A 15,756-nucleotide genomic window follows, 5' to 3' on the forward strand; every position below is an offset into this window, starting at 1 on the left:
ACAACAGTGGTATTGAGTTGTAGAGAAAAATAAAACTAAGTAATTAAAGATAGTCCCAGAAAGGATATGATACAAATAGTGAACATATATTAAATTATTTTTACTATTAATATCTTACCCTTGGGTTGATTCTGTTGATGTGCTACAAATGCAGAGCTAGCATATAATGTATAACATGGGATTTCCTGACAGTACTGCATTTTATAAAAACTTATCCAAGATTGCCATTAAATTTTGTTATCACTAAAAATTTATATTTCCAGGGAAGATGTGACACTCTCTTTAAAAGATGGGAACATTCCCCCATGTTTAGGAATGTTCTAAATTCTAAACCAAGACTGTGATGAATGGAGCCGCGGAAAACCAACTTCATCATTTAGACTCAAGATGGCTGGGATCGGGAAGGAGAAAGAACATTCACAGAGTCCTCTGGCAGACGTTTAACCCTACTTCCCTCAGAGCTAATGTGTTATGATAATGCTTATGTGGAAAGGGCTCTGAAATGAGATGAAATATCTGTTATTTTATCTTGCAAAATATGGACTGATGCAGACCTCTGGGGAAGGTTTGATGCCTGTCCCCGCCATCATTTCTAGCTAGCTCTGCCATATTGGAGCCAGAGGCTTAGTAAGATTTCCCATGTCTTCTGAAAATGGATGGGGAATGTTTAAATAGGAAGCAAGGTGGGAAGGCAAGGGCTAGAAGAGGAATGAAGAGACAACGAAGCAGGAACTATCTACTTCTCTATTTCCAGACCCAATGAGCACCAACACTCCCCAGGTTTGGCCTAAAAACTAGGCTCCATAAATGTTTATGCTTGTCTCAAATTTTTTAAAAGTTTTTTTTTAATGTTCCTGCATAACTTATCTCTGTAGAAAATGCATCACGCAGATTTTACCCAGATGAAAAGGCAATTACAATCCCACTTCGAAGCTAAATTATCAGTCTTATAAGTCAAACTCACTAAATTATGTATGTTCAAGGCCACACATCCACCACAGCCAAACAGCCAGGTTCAACATCATTTGAGTTACAAATGGATGAAATGAACAGAAATTAATCCATGTTCAAATTAGTCATAAGTTCCTGAATTTATATGACTCCTAGAAAAATTTTAATGAAAAAAAAAGTAACCTCTTCAGTATTTTGCAGGTTTTGTTATTATTATTTATTGTATAGACCACAAATTAGTTTATGTTTAACACCCACCATGCCATGAATTCATAGGGAATAGGTTCCAGAAGCTCAGGCTCCTTTCCATTGGTTCTCACAAAGTGTGGTTCTCTGGGTGGAGCAGGCTGGCGCTTTAGTTGAACCCAGGTACCTTTCTCTTTGGCTTCTTTCTTTCTCTGATCATTTTCCTTCACCCGTTTTAGGAAGCTATCTCTGCTCTTAGAATGCTTAATATGCTCAATATTAATTCTCTTGGCAAGAATCTTGCCCTTAACTTGTTTGTTCATAACAATGCCAACAGCATGCTGGGTAACACTGTAGAGGCTCCCAGTTTTGCCATGGTAACATTTGTGGGGCATTCCTTTTTGAACAGTACCCATTCCCTTAATGTCCACAATATCACCTTTCTTATAGATTCGCATATATGTTGCCAAAGGAACAACTCTATGTTTTTTAAAAGGCCTCGAGGACATGTATCGGGTACCTCTCTTCTTTCCTTTTGTGTTGGTCATTTTGGTTAATTACTGAAAGATGGTGGTTCTGGCCAAAAAAAGGGCAGTTTTGTTATTATTTAATAGAATAGTATTTTACTTCAGTTTATAGTATGATATATTATGTACTTGAAATATTAGACGCAGACCTCTGATTATAAAAATCTTGGTTGGATGAAATTTAATCAGGTTGTGAAAAGTTGCTACAGGTCAATTCTTATCCCTCAGCTTTAAGTCTATGTGAAACTTTCATTTTTCTGATTCTTACTGCATTCTATAGGCATCTGGCTGTTGGGTTATCTGGCTTTAAGTTTAATCTTAAGTCTTGCTACTTATAGAAAAATATGGGCCAGCCCTGTAGTGCTGTGATTAGGTACTATGCAGAGAAAGTTACAAGATTCCATGTGGGTGATTACAATTTGATTCCTAACCTTGGAGGCTTTAAGAAACACACCAGGTATACCAGGATCCTAATGGAATGGAAAATTGGAGGAAAAAGGATAATGGCATGACCAGATCCCATTGTGGGTGCTTTCTCTCTCACATGCACATACAGGTGACCTCAGCATAAAAAAAAGTAATTTATATACATATCAATCTGTTAGAATGCAGTTTTCTTTCTTTAATGTATCTTGAATGCCTGTTGGGATATAGCTACTCATAAAAGCTTATTATATCCTGTACAACAATGTGAATGAACTTAATACTACTGAACTTAAAAATGGTTAAGATGATAAATTTTGTTATGTATAGTTTACTCTAATTAAAAACATTTTATTGTAGACTGCTTACCAACATTCGTGGATTAAAGAGAGGCCCCTGCCCTTCAACGTTCATTCCATTATGATTTTGGTTTAATCATGTAGTACTGTTTGCAGGAGTTCCTCAGTTATCTGACCTATGGAGTTACTGAGCAGCTCAGAAAACACTGAGCTATGTCAAACCCTATCAATCCCCTACTACCACCAAAAACAAACAAACAAAAACCCAAAACTATAAATCACATTCTGGCCAGGCACTAATGACAAATTCAAAACAGTGTGACATTAGATAAAAATTTTCAAAGTAAACAAGCACCCTAACAACCTTAATTTCTTAAAAAATGTTTGCTTTCCATGGTTGATTTGATTCCCATTATGTAATGAGCTTGAGAATTAAGATTTGAGGACCAGCCCGTGGCACAGAGGTTAAGGTACTAGATCCTAGACCCAGTGGCTTGAAGAACATGCTGGGCCCATGTACATGAATGCCCAAAATCCAAATGGAGACTGGAGGAGAAGGGATTGAGGCTTGGTCATTCCCCTGGTGTGTGTGTGTGTGTGTGTATGATTCTTTCCTTTTCTCTCTGGCAAGCATGCATGCCCTATAGCAAAAACTAAAAGAGAAAGAATGAATTAAGATTTGAAATAGCTAAAAGGATAGATGATAAAACAAAGGATCTTTTCTGATAGCTCTATTTTTAATTGAAATTACACTATAGAACTATTTTTTAAACATGTAAAACCCAGAATGGGACATATTAAAAACTGACAGCTGCTCAGCATGTACTTTCAGCTTAGTTCTGTAAAGTACTGTGTGCTTTCTGCCATTCTTTAAGTGCATATAATAAACTGGGTATGGGAATTTCAGCATCTGCTCAGATGGGATTGTTCAGGGCAGGGAAGAGTTAAAAGACTTTCTTAGGGAAACCGTAGCATGCTCAGAGGCTGGCCTGAGTCATGCAGGCTGAAACACTGAGTGGGTCACACCCTTCCTGCCTGCACGGGGCAGGGGAACCCTCCAGACAGGACACGGCTTCCACTTGTGGCTAATAAATGGAACTGGGGTGACACTGCTCCATAACTTTACACATTTGAGAGCTTTTGACAGACGAGAGTCAAATCATCAAAATGAAAGCCCCTGTCTTTGCTGTTGCTGGACTATTGCTTCTGTTGCCTACTTTTTGTCAAAGCGGTAAGTTCTTTTTTTGATGGGGCAGGATGGGGGTACTGGTTTATGTTATAAGTTTAAGAGTCAATGGAACCTAATTTTCCTTGCATCTCACATAAACTGCCAACTCTGTAGAGTCTGAGCTCAGTTATCAGATGGAATCATGAGAGGAAACATCTACATTTTGTTCATCTTATTCAAACCTTGTCAGAGAGAAAGTTGTTCTCAGCTAGTATTTAACAATGTGTGGCATGGTCAATATTTTAGACACCTACAATTAAGCTGAGACACTTTCATTTATGAGAATTTTTTGGTTTTAGAAGAATTTCCTTTGATTTGGTGACGATAGCACTTTTTCAAAGGACTTAAAGTCCTCTCCTCCTAGCTCCTGGTGAGACACAAAAGGGAATGTCATCTGACTACTTCGAATTGTCAGGGCTGCTAGTAAATGAATATTTCCAAAATAAACTACTTTTATTTGCCTTTCAGTGGTACCAGAGGATTCTCCCCATCCCCATATGTGATATTTTAATTTTAAAAATAAGATTTTCCAAATATTATTTTTCAACTTTGAATGTGTTTCCTATTTCGTCCATCACGACGCTAGCTGCTAACCACCTGCTTGCTCGGTCTATCCACAACTCTTTACTGTTAGGTCACATTCCACTCCAAATGCGAGGAGTGGCCGAGGTGAAGGAGAGGGAAAAAGACAGAAAAAAGAAAAAACCAACCAAACAAACAAAAAACAAAAACACCCAAATTACCAAATCCAACCACCTGGGTGGATGACAGCAGCACCTGTGGGCTTTACGAATAGCTTAAGTGTGTACTCTTTCTGGGAGCGGATGAACTCAATCCCTGAGCAGCAGAATTGCAAAGGAAATGAGGTCTGTGGAGCTGCTTTCTTCCACGTGCTAGTGGGAATTTGTGTGAAAAAAGAGGGGACTCTAATGGAGATCAAATGAAAGTGAATTTGCTTTCTTCTATGGAGGTGGAAGGAGAAATGCAAAGAAAACCCCCATCATCTAGTGGCTGGGGTCTGCTTCTTTAGGGACAAGCCCTCACACCAAGGCCTTCTTCCAGGCTGAAGAACCTTTCAGAAACATTATGCCAAATGGAACCCTGGACAGTTGGCCCCCAGCTCCGTATCTGTCGTGGGTCAACTGTAAGGGACTCGGGACCAGGAGAGGCCTATGGATACTGAGGGTTGACTGAATAAAGAGTTCAAGTTCATGAAAAATAGATAAAGTTGAATGATGAGAACTATTCTAAAAAAAATAAATAACAGACTTGGAGGAATAAAAGACTTATTTAAGCGGAAACATGTCTGGGATCTCATGGAATTCAACTATTCTACAAACACAGTCCCTGTTCAGCATGTTTGTAGAGGATCTCATGGAATTCAATTAGTCCACAAACACAGTCCCTGTTCAGCATGTTTGTAGGCACCAAGTCTTGCTCAATCACAGGAATTTTTTGAAAAGCAATAAGCACTTGGTTTCAACAGCTCTTGTCAGATCATAAGGAAAGTAGCTTGCACAGTGTTCCTCAGACACCATTTTCCAGCTCTGTGCCCATCTTTAGAGGCACTTCTGAGTAATGTCAGATGTAAGGAGTTTTCCAAAATGTAAGGTGAGCAGAAGGATTTGTGTGGCTGAAGTTACGTGTTGCATGTTCACAAATCACATCTAAACATAGGCAGAGAAACACACACCTTCTAGATTTTTCTTTCCTTTTCCTTCATCTACTTATCCTTAAATGACGTCCGTTCCTGTACCCAGTTGTTCAGGCCACACCTGCACTACTTTACACACTGATTCAGTTTGTGCATTCTCAGAGTTACCAGGGAGGCTCCAGTTTCACCTGGGGAAGGAGGGTCTTAAAAGATTAAAGCAGGAAGAGAAACTGGCTCCGAAGGAGAAAAAGGTTACTAAACACTAACTTCAAGCATTTGACATGGATTTAAAGTCATGAGACAGGATGTAACTGGCAGAGTATTTGATAAGTATAAAGTTTATATTTAGCATAAAAATCCCTGTTAAGGGTAAGGCTAGATTCTGAGAATCTGTTTTCTATACATATCAAAGATTAATTTATGGACAAATTATATAATGATAAACAGGAAGAGAATTAAGGTTTACTTTGTTTTTGAAATTAAGGGGATGAGAATTAAGGTTTACTTTGTTTTTGAAATTGACCTTTCAGAAATTAGATTAATAAGTATATTTTTAAAATTGCTAGTGGTATGCCCACTCACCAGAGAAAGATGGAGAGACAGAAAAAGAGAAATCACTCCTCGATGGATATAGTCACACCACAAACCCTTCTCCATCCTGTCAGAAATTTGGGCACATATGTCCCAGAAAACATGTGTCAGGCATGTTTCTCAAGCCACCTGGGACCAGGGTTTGAATTCAGTTCAGCCATGTGAGATCTAGCTCCCCCGGCCTCTAGGCTGCAGGACTAGCTTTAGAATATTAACATGCCAAGTCATGCTAACTACTTACAATATATAGTTGATCTGTTTCTATTCTTTCTGTTTTTTTAAGAGAGATCTCTTTTTGCTATAGGCTGGAGAGACAGAGAAACAGAAAGTGAGAATCACCCCGCTGGGGAAACTGGCCACACCACAATCCTTTCTCCTCCATTCTCCTCTCGGGGCCTTGGGCATGCACGCACAAGTGCCTGACGTGAGTTTTAAGCCACTGGGTCTGGGACTCGAACTGTAGTCAACTACATGAGAGTTCAGTGATGTAACCATTATTCCATCTGCTGGTCCCTCTCTCTATTCTTTCTAAAGAGCTCATTTCTAGCTTCTTAGCATAGCATTTTCATCTTCCAATTTTTCTTCCTTTGCCTATTTCTCCTTTTCAAATCTGGCATTTCTACTAAAGTCTGCCTTTAGAGTTGTCTCACGTCTCTCCTTTGGCCAAGTTACCCATTCCTACTAAATTAAACTATAGTCTCCAGGAGACTGAAAATACCCAACTGCTCTAATTACGGCTCCTTTGACTGCTTTTCTAGTTTTCTAACCAGATATCTTGTACACTAAAATTCCACATGCAACTCAAATTCAGTAAAACTAAAAACTGAGATTTTAGCTTCTTTGCCTATGTTAAAAACCTCAGTTACCAGCATCTTCCTCCTCCAAGGCATCTAGAGTAGAATCTTCTGAGTCATTTCGCCTCTACTCACTCACTGCCCCATAGCCAATCAGACATGAAGGACCCCTGAGCTCCAGCCCAGTCTTCTGTGTTCATCTTTGCCTTTCTATGACCATTGCTCAATTCTCTAACTCACCACCCTCAATTTGAATTGAACCACTGCCGCTCCAAATAAGGTCCCAGGCCTCTAATCTCTCACATTTCAACCTTTTCTCTATCTACACTGTCACCAAAGTCATCTAAAACAAAAGTCAAAATTGTGGTTATATCGGGAACCAGCAGTTAGTGTACTGGCTATGTTGCTGGACTCCCACATAGTCGACCGCAGTTCATGTCCCAGACCCAGTGGCTTAAAACTCATGCCAGGCACGTGTGCGTGCATGCCCAAGATCCCGAGAGGAGAATAGAGGAGAAGGGATTGTGGCATGGCCATCCCCCCTGGGGGGTGATTTCTCGCTTTCTGTCTCTATGTCTCTCTCTGTCTGGCGAGCGCACGCACCCTATAGTGAAAAACCTCTCCAAAACAACAACAACAACAAACGTGGTTATATTGTTGGGTCACTAGAAAAGTTATGACGTATTTTTCTATGTAAACAAATCATCACAAACTAAGTGGCCTAAAACAACAGACTTACTATCTTATGTTTCTAGAGGTCAAAATCTTAAAACCAAGGTGTGAGCAGGGCTGTGTTGATTCTGGAGGCTCTAGGGAGAATCTGCTTTCTATAGTTTCTAGAAGCTTCCTATATTCTTTGCCTGTGGCTCACTTCCTCCCATCTTCACATCTCTGACTTTGACCCTCTTGCCTCCCTCTTACATGACATATTATGCATTTGGCCCATGAGGACAATCCAAGCGGGTCTCAACTCAAGATGCTTAACTAATTAAATATGCAAAGTCCCTTTTACCATGTAAGGTAAATATATTCATAAATTCCAGGGACTAGCAGGTGGACACTTGGGTGTGTGTGTGTGTGTGTGTGTGTGTGTGTGTGTGTATCTTTCTACCATATGGTCATTCCTTTGTTTGAAACTAACTGTGCAACCCCAACTACTACGAACAAGCATATGATTTCTTAGTTGAGTTTACAGGCTCTTCAGAAATTGGGCAGTAACCTATTTTTAAAATTTCATCTCTCGGATGTACTTTATTAGCATAAAACTGCATTTTTGTGCATTTTCTCCACTCCTATGAGAATTATTCATAGATAGGGATGAGTTTATATAAAACTATGCCACTGACACATAAGCATGCAGCGAATGTTTGCTGAATCGAGTTATCTGGCATTTCCAGATCTCATGCTAGCAAGCACTATGCCACTGCTCATTCGTCACCAGCAGAATATCTTATTCATCTGTTAAATTCATTTCTTCATGAACCTCATTTATCTTCGTTCAAGTTCATGTTTTCCTTGACATTTTGCCCCAACACCTAAATCTGTTAACCATTGTCTGAACACCTATATAGTTTAGTCAACATCACATTTGCCTGTAATGTTCTGATGTGTTTACTTTTGGTTTGTTTTAGGTTTTTGCTATAGGGTATGTGCACTTGCCAGAGACAGACAGAAGACAGAGACAGAAAAGTGAGGAATCATTCCCCAGGGCAATAGTCATGCTGCTATCCCCTCTCTTCTATTCTCCTCTTGGGATTTTGGGCACACACCTATATGTACCTGGTGTGTTTTTTAAGCTACCAGGTCCAGGACTTGAACTGCAGAATCAACTATGTGGGATCCAGAACCTTAACCACCATGCTATCTGCTAGTCCTGATGGGCTCTTTTTGTTCAGACCTTTGCATGTAAATCACTATTATCTATTGTAATAGTTCTGTTTCTGCATGGTCTATGGTACAGTACTAGAGAATAGGATACGTACTAAATACATGCTTGTTGATGCCTCATCTATAATGATTTTTAAAGAAAAATGACCCTAAGTTCTATGCACACAGAATTTATGCAGCATTAAGACATTATGTTTCATATTGTGCCAAATCATAGCTATGGCTGGGCGACAATCATGCCATTACTTCCTTTCAATTACAGGTGCGGAAAATGACGCAGACAACTTGGCGAAACCAACCTTACCTATTAAGACCTTTCATGGCGTCCCCCAAAATTCTTTTGAAGAGTTTCCCCTTTCTGCAATAGATGGCTGGACGGAAGCCACTGTAACTGTGAAAACGCAGTGCCCCAAAGAAAGTGTTTCAGCTCTCCACGTGAATAATGCTACCAAGGGGTACCTGAGCAGCTCCTTAAGTACTCGACTGATACCTGCCATCTACATCCTGGTGTTTGTAGTTGGCGTGCCAGCCAATGCTGTGACCCTGTGGATGCTCTTCTTCAGGACTAGCTCCATCCGTATGACGACTTTTTACACCAACCTGGCCATTGCAGATTTTCTTTTCTGTGTCACGCTACCATTTAAGATAGCTTACCATCTCCACGGAAACAACTGGGTATTTGGAGAGGTCATGTGTCGGGTCACCACGGTCATCTTCTATGGCAACATGTACTGCTCCATTCTGCTGCTCGCCTGCATCAGTATCAACCGCTACCTGGCCATTGTCCATCCCTTCACTTACCGGAGGCTGCCCAAGCGCACCTATGCCTTGCTGACGTGTGGACTGGTGTGGGCAATGGTTTTCTTATACATGTTGCCATTTTTCATCCTGAAGCAGGAGTATTATCTTGTCCAGTCAGACATCACCACCTGCCATGATGTGCATAACACATGCGAGGCCTCATCTCCCTTCCAACTCTACTATTTCATATCCTTGGCATTCTTTGGATTCTTAATTCCATTTGTGATCATTATCTACTGCTACACAGCCATCATCCGGACACTTAACGCATATGATCATAGATGGCTGTGGTATATTAAGGCCAGTCTCTTTATCCTTGTGATTTTTACCATTTGCTTTGCTCCGAGCAATATCATACTTATTATTCACCATGCTAACTACTACTATGACAACGCAGATGGCTTATACTTTATCTACCTAATAGCTCTATGCCTGGGTAGCCTGAATAGCTGCCTAGATCCATTCTTTTATTTTCTCATGTCAAGAATCATAGATCACTCCACTGTGTACGTTACAATGGTGAGATCGACTCAGAAAACAGGGAAAGTTATCTAGGAAAACATTTGCTTTTTGGACAACACATTCGTAGTTGGAGAAACCTTGTCTTCTAGCTTAATTTTTTTAGCTCAAAACAAATATTCTATCATAAAAAAAAAATTACAAAAGCACTGATAATTGTTATTGTTCTTTTAAAAAAACTTAACCATCTGGGACCAGCAGTTAGCATAATGGCTATGTCACTGGACTCCCATGTAGTTGACCATGGTTCAAGCCCTGGACCTGGTGGCTTAAATTCATTCCTGGGTGCGTGTGCGTGCATGCCCAAGATCCTGAGAGGAGAATGGAGGAGGAGGGATTGCGGCGTGGCCATCCCCCGAAGGGGGGTTATTTCTCGCTTTCTGGCTCTGTGTCTCTGTCTTTCTGTCAAGCACACACACCCTATAGCAAAAACCTCTCCCAAACAAAACAAAACAAAACAAAACAAAACTTAACCTTCAAAAAATAATTTAAGAAACCAGTAGATGGCATAATGATTACGTCCCTGGACTCCCATATAGTCAACCGTGTTTTGAGTCCCAGGTCTGGCAGCTAATGTGTATGAGTACTCAAGATTGTGAGATGAGAATGGAAGAGAAGGGATTGCAGCATAGCTATACCATTAGGGGATGATTTTTTGCTTTCTGTTTGTCTCTCTGGCTAGTGAACATGCCCTATAGCAAAAATCTCTCTTTAAAAAAAATAAAAACCTTAATCATTTTTTTAAGAATTATTTTATTTAATTTTATTCATTCTCATTATTTTATTTAGTTAATTTGATCAGAGAGAAACAGAAAGATAGACACGAACTGTGAAAGCATGCCACCAGGTCCAGGACTCAAACCGTGGCCAAACATGTGAGAGTCCAGCGCCTTAACCACCATGTCACCTGCCAGCCTCATCTTAATCATTATTTTCAAGAATGTCAATGCAGGGGAAAAAATATCACCACTGTCTTTATGGTAACTGACACATTTCTGTTTGCCTTACTGGCACTTTAAGCTCTTTAAAATCTCCCTCTTTTCTACCTCAGTGAGTAGTATTGCCGTCCTTAAAATTTGGCATCATTTTTTATACCTCTTGGACTCTTGCTGGTGGCTGCCTCATCAGCTGACTGCACCTCTGAGCCTTCCTCACTGGGGTCCTTTATCCTAATACCACCGTTGCCTTCTAGTCATTCTATGCTCTTTATTCCAGCTTATCCTCCACTTCCCAGGTCACATCAGATTCATCTTCCTCAGGCATCAGTTTGAATACACAATTCCAAAACCTCCAGTGACTCTCCACTGCTTCTGGAATACATGCTAACTCTTTAACTGGCATTCAGGGATAATGTCCTCACCCGCCTTCCTGTTAACCTTCCTGCCAGGTAAGCACTGGCCACACCTACTGCTTTGCCGTGATCTTGACTGCGTCTCACTGGAAAGCCAGTTGTAACATCTTGGCTTTACGTCTGGCTTTCTCCTGAAGTCCACATAGAACCATTCTTTCCCAATTCTCAAGCTAAACATGTTACTTTTCTCATCTGAACTCCCAAATCACATTCTTACGCTATTATAGTACCTATATGTAATTCACTTATGCACGGATATTAATTCCACTAACAAGTAAGCACTATGTATAATGTACCTCTTCTTTGAATTTGTGTAATAACCCCAGGTCCTGTGGGGTCCTGCTCCATGCTTTGCACATTGTGTAGCTATATCAATGGATTTAAAAATTTCTAAAGCATCTAAATAGCATGATAACTCATTAAATTCATACCAAAAAGGGAACATAACTCTGCATAACTTGGGACAATAACATTGCTGGTAGAGATTAAGACATAGACTGTATGACATGGGACAATGTCATTTCTGGTTGAGCATATAAAAAATAGGGAAGTTAACCTAAGAATATACTCAAAGTAATTTAGAGGTTTAAAATAGTGCCTCCACTATTTTTTCTTTCCTTGACATATTTTTTCACTGGAACATGGCATTTTCTTATAAATATCCGGTATATAGCACATAAATGTCTATCTTTCCCTTAACGTAGGGATTAGACAGAAGTGGAATATTAGTGTTTGAGGGTAGATAGTGAATACAAGTGGGGTTGAGGAAACCATTATGTTTGAAGGATTGCTGAGATAAATTTATGAGTCTATAGGAGGGTGTATTAAAAAAATACTTTATAATGACCATAAGAACAAAAACATTTGGGACCAGCAATTGGCATAATGGCTATGCTGCTGGACTCCCATTTATTCGACTGCGGTTTAAGTCCCGGACCTGGTGGCTTAAACTCACGCCGGGCACATGTGCATGCATGCCCAAGATACTGAGAGGAGAATGTAGGAGAAGGGACTGCGGCGTGGCCATCCCCCCTGGGGGTGATTTCTCACTTTCTGTCTCTCTATCTTTCTGGCGAGCGCACGTACCCTATGGCAAAAACTTCTCCAAAAAAAAAAAAAAAGAAAAAAAGAACAATAACATTTTAAATACATTTTAATGATCATGAAAACAAAAACACTTTAAACACATGTATTTTAATGTGTAGAGTTTCTATTTTGTTGACATTTGGTTAAAAAAAACCTTTCGCATGAAGACTTTTTATAGTATGTGTGTGGTTATATGAGGGGACTTCAAAAAGTGAGTGGAAAGGTGCAATAGAAGTACAAGTTTATTTTGGTTAAAAATCTTGAAAATCATGGTTAGTTTTCTCATAGTATGCATTGTCTATGAGTTTTCTGAAGACATCTTGTACGAAAGTAAAAATCAGATGAACACTGGGACCAGCAGTTAGCATAATGGCTATATCGCTGAACTTCCATGTAGCTGACCGCAGTCTGAGTCCTGGACCTGGTGGCTTAAACTCATGCCGGGCGCGTGTGTGTGTGTGTGCCCAAGATCCCGAGAGGAGAATGGAGAAGGGATTGAGGCTTGGCCATCCTGCCGGAGGGTGATTTCTCACTTTCTGTCTCTCTGTCTCTGTCTTTCTAGTGAGCACACATAGCATAAACCTCTCCAAAACAAAAACAAAAACAAAACATCTAAAATAAATTTCAATATGATAAAGATGTCAATGAAGGAACTGACTTCTAAAAACCAAGTCATTATTTGCAATACAGTTTTACCCATGGAAAAATATAGCAATATTTGCTTTTAAAGGCACATTTGATTTTATGGAATTAACATGGAAGGGGCAAAACAGAACTTATTGTTGGAGTATAATTTAAACATTTTCAAGCAATCGCTTAAATTTTAAAATAGCTCACAATTTACTGCCCCCAGTGAGCAGACAGAAAATGTGTTCTATTCTGCTGAGTATATGCCAACATGCCCATTACCTACACTCTTCCCAAGAGATAAAGGAATCTGGTGTGTTCTCAAGATTATACTTAATGTATAAGAGGATCAAGACTCCTCCCCAACGTATATCACTGTTCTTAATCTTTGAAAAACACTGACCATCTATTTTATGAAGATATTACCCATAATGATCTTTAATGGCTGTATGCTTTGGCACAAGTCTTATTTTCTACTGATAATACCAGCAATATAATTTATTCTACTATTTTCCAGGGCCAGACCTTGGGAAGATAAGGCACAAAAAATCTACTATAAAAACATAGTTGGAAATTTCTAGGAATCCAACTAGGAGAGGTTAAAAAAAAGAATAGGAAAATAACAGAATCTGATTTTTCTAGGGGAAAAACAACAGACTAAGAAAAGAGTTTCAAAGACTGATAAAGAAAAGCTGTGTTAGAGCTCAGCCAGGTGGGCATGGTAATTGAGGTAGCTGGATTCCACATGACCCACTGGGTGGTTCGAGTACTGGGCAAGCTCTGCATCCAAAGGCTGCTACTCTTCAAGAGAACTTTGGTCAGACCAGTCTCCTATGCCCAGACCAAACCTTTCTGGGGCCCACCTAACACTGCATTACCTGCCTGAAGCATGCTGCTCTCCACCCTCCTAACCAACTCTTCCTTACTTACTGCTGCTATTCTATCTCCACATCAGCTTCTCTTAGGATTCTGGTCCACGACAATCCCAATCATCTCTGAATCACTCTGTGTACCTCATTGGATTCTTCACACATACTTACCTCTATTATTGTTTAATGTTCTACATGACAATGGCCATTGCCTCACTAATTTTCTAAACATCTTGAGGATCAAGGAAGAGAATATTCAGTGATATCATATGTGCCTCTGTACCCCTTTCTTCTCTGTCAAATTCTATGTACTACACTGTGTACAGGTTCATAGTCAATGAATATTCAGTGAGTTGGATTCTAAGTAAGCATTCATCCACAATTGAATTTTTAAGGCAAGAGTAGAAGTAATAATTATCTCTGGAGCTGGTCTCCTTCTAATGTTTGGCACCAAATAAATAATAGTCCTATAACTTCAATTCTGATACATGGGCTATCTCTAGGACAAGAAGACCATGATATTTAAAAAACATTACTCGAACACCCTCTCTTCCATTTCCCCTATGCAGCTTGTATATTTAAAAGAAAACTTACCCTAAATTTCTGTGACTTAGCATAGTGTAAAACATCCTGGTAGTGCTGAGCATAGTCTGGGTCCACATCTCTAATCTTAGCTGTAGGTAACAGCAAAGCATCCAAAGTCTTCAAAGGATTCCCTTCATCAATAGCTTCATTGATGTATCCTATTGCTACAATTCCTAAAAAATGAAGAAAACATTCTTCTTTTAAGTCTTAGTACATTATAAGTTATTTGTAAAGAGCTAATAAGTGAGTATAGCAAAGTTGCAGCATGTATTATTAAAGTATAAAAATTGATTACATTCTAGATGTTCATAATGTGCAATCTGAAAATGAAAGTAAGATAAAAAATCACTTCATATTAGATGCCAATTAGAAATAGATTCCAATTAGAAAAAAGGACTAAATATTTAGAAATAATTTAACAAAAGATGCATAGACATGTATAATGTAAACTATGAAGTACTTTTGAAAAAAATTAAAGACAACCTAGATAAATGAAAAGGTATCTCATATTCATAGATTATAAGATTTGATGTTATAAGATGAAAATAGTTCTCAAATTTATCTATAAAGTCAATGCTACATTTATCAAAAATCCCAGTTTTTTTTTGGAGAGGTTTTCGCTATAGGGCGCGTGCGCTCGCCAGACAGACAGAGAGAGACAGAGAGACAGAAAGTGAGAAATCACCCCCCCCCCCTGAGGGGAAAAGGCCATGCCGCAATCCCTTCTCCCCCATTCTCCTCTCAGGATCTTGGGCACACACGCACATGCGCCCGGCGTGAGTTTTAAGCCACCGGGTCCAGCATGCGAACTGTGATCGACTACGTGGGAGTCCAACGACATAGCCATTACACTAATTGCTGGTCTCCAAAACCCCAGTTTTTTTAAAAATGGAAATTGATAAGCTGATTCTAAAGTTCATATGGGAATACAAGGAACCAAGAATAATGAACAAATCTTTTAAAAAGAAAAAGTTGGAGGGTTTTACCCAATTTCAAAGCTTACTATAAAACTACATGATTAAACTGCATGGTGTAAGGATAAACATATAAATAAGTGGAACAGAACTGAGAGTTTAGAAATAAACCCTTAAGATTTATGGTCAGTCTGCTTTTGAAAAGGTGCCAAGACAATTCAATGAAACAAAATAATCTTTACAACAAGTGGTACTGAGACAACTGGATATCCACATTCATTAAGAATGGATTTAGGTCTCGAAATAACACCATGCACAAAAAGTAACTCAAAGTGGATCAAAGAATTCAATGTAAACTATAAACTTTCAGGAGAAAATATAAGTGTTATTTTTTGTAACTTTGGATTAGGCAGTTACTTTTTAACTAAAATACCAAAAGCACAAATAACAAAAGAAAAAAATAG

At 39.2% G+C, this 15,756-nt stretch overlaps 2 protein-coding genes across 3 annotated transcripts in view; one reads left to right on the forward strand and one right to left on the reverse strand.

The window, feature by feature from the left end:
* Window positions 1-15,756, reverse strand: part of IQGAP2 (IQ motif containing GTPase activating protein 2) — a gene marked incomplete at its 3' end in the record, with an annotated part of 303,633 nt that overhangs the window by 85,916 nt on the left and 201,961 nt on the right. For both annotated transcript variants that reach the window (XM_014583916.1, XM_014583917.1), the window contains 1 exon segment: window positions 14,388-14,551. In XM_014583916.1, coding sequence (XP_014439402.1) covers window positions 14,388-14,551 — 164 coding nt within the window.
* Window positions 3,412-10,035, forward strand: F2RL2 (coagulation factor II thrombin receptor like 2). The gene is made up of 2 exons (XM_006167778.3): window positions 3,412-3,617; window positions 8,803-10,035. Exons 1-2 carry the CDS (start codon window positions 3,554-3,556, stop codon window positions 9,894-9,896), a joined length of 1,158 nt encoding a protein of 385 aa, XP_006167840.1. The 5' UTR covers window positions 3,412-3,553; the 3' UTR covers window positions 9,897-10,035.

The sequence above is a fragment of the Tupaia chinensis genome, unplaced genomic scaffold (assembly GCF_000334495.1).
Source record: "Tupaia chinensis unplaced genomic scaffold, TupChi_1.0 Scaffold145093_1, whole genome shotgun sequence".
Taxonomy (NCBI): Eukaryota; Metazoa; Chordata; class Mammalia; order Scandentia; family Tupaiidae; genus Tupaia; species Tupaia belangeri.

What these genes read in the sequence shown, in the direction of transcription:
- F2RL2 (XM_006167778.3), top strand. Translation starts at nt 3,554, where the DNA reads ATGAAAGCCCCTGTCTTTGCTGTTGCTGGACTATTGCTTCTGTTGCCT. An exon ending in GCCTACTTTTTGTCAAAGCG is followed by an intron (nt 3,618 to 8,802) that starts GTAAGTTCTTTT and finishes TTTCAATTACAG; the next exon opens with GTGCGGAAAATGACGCAGAC.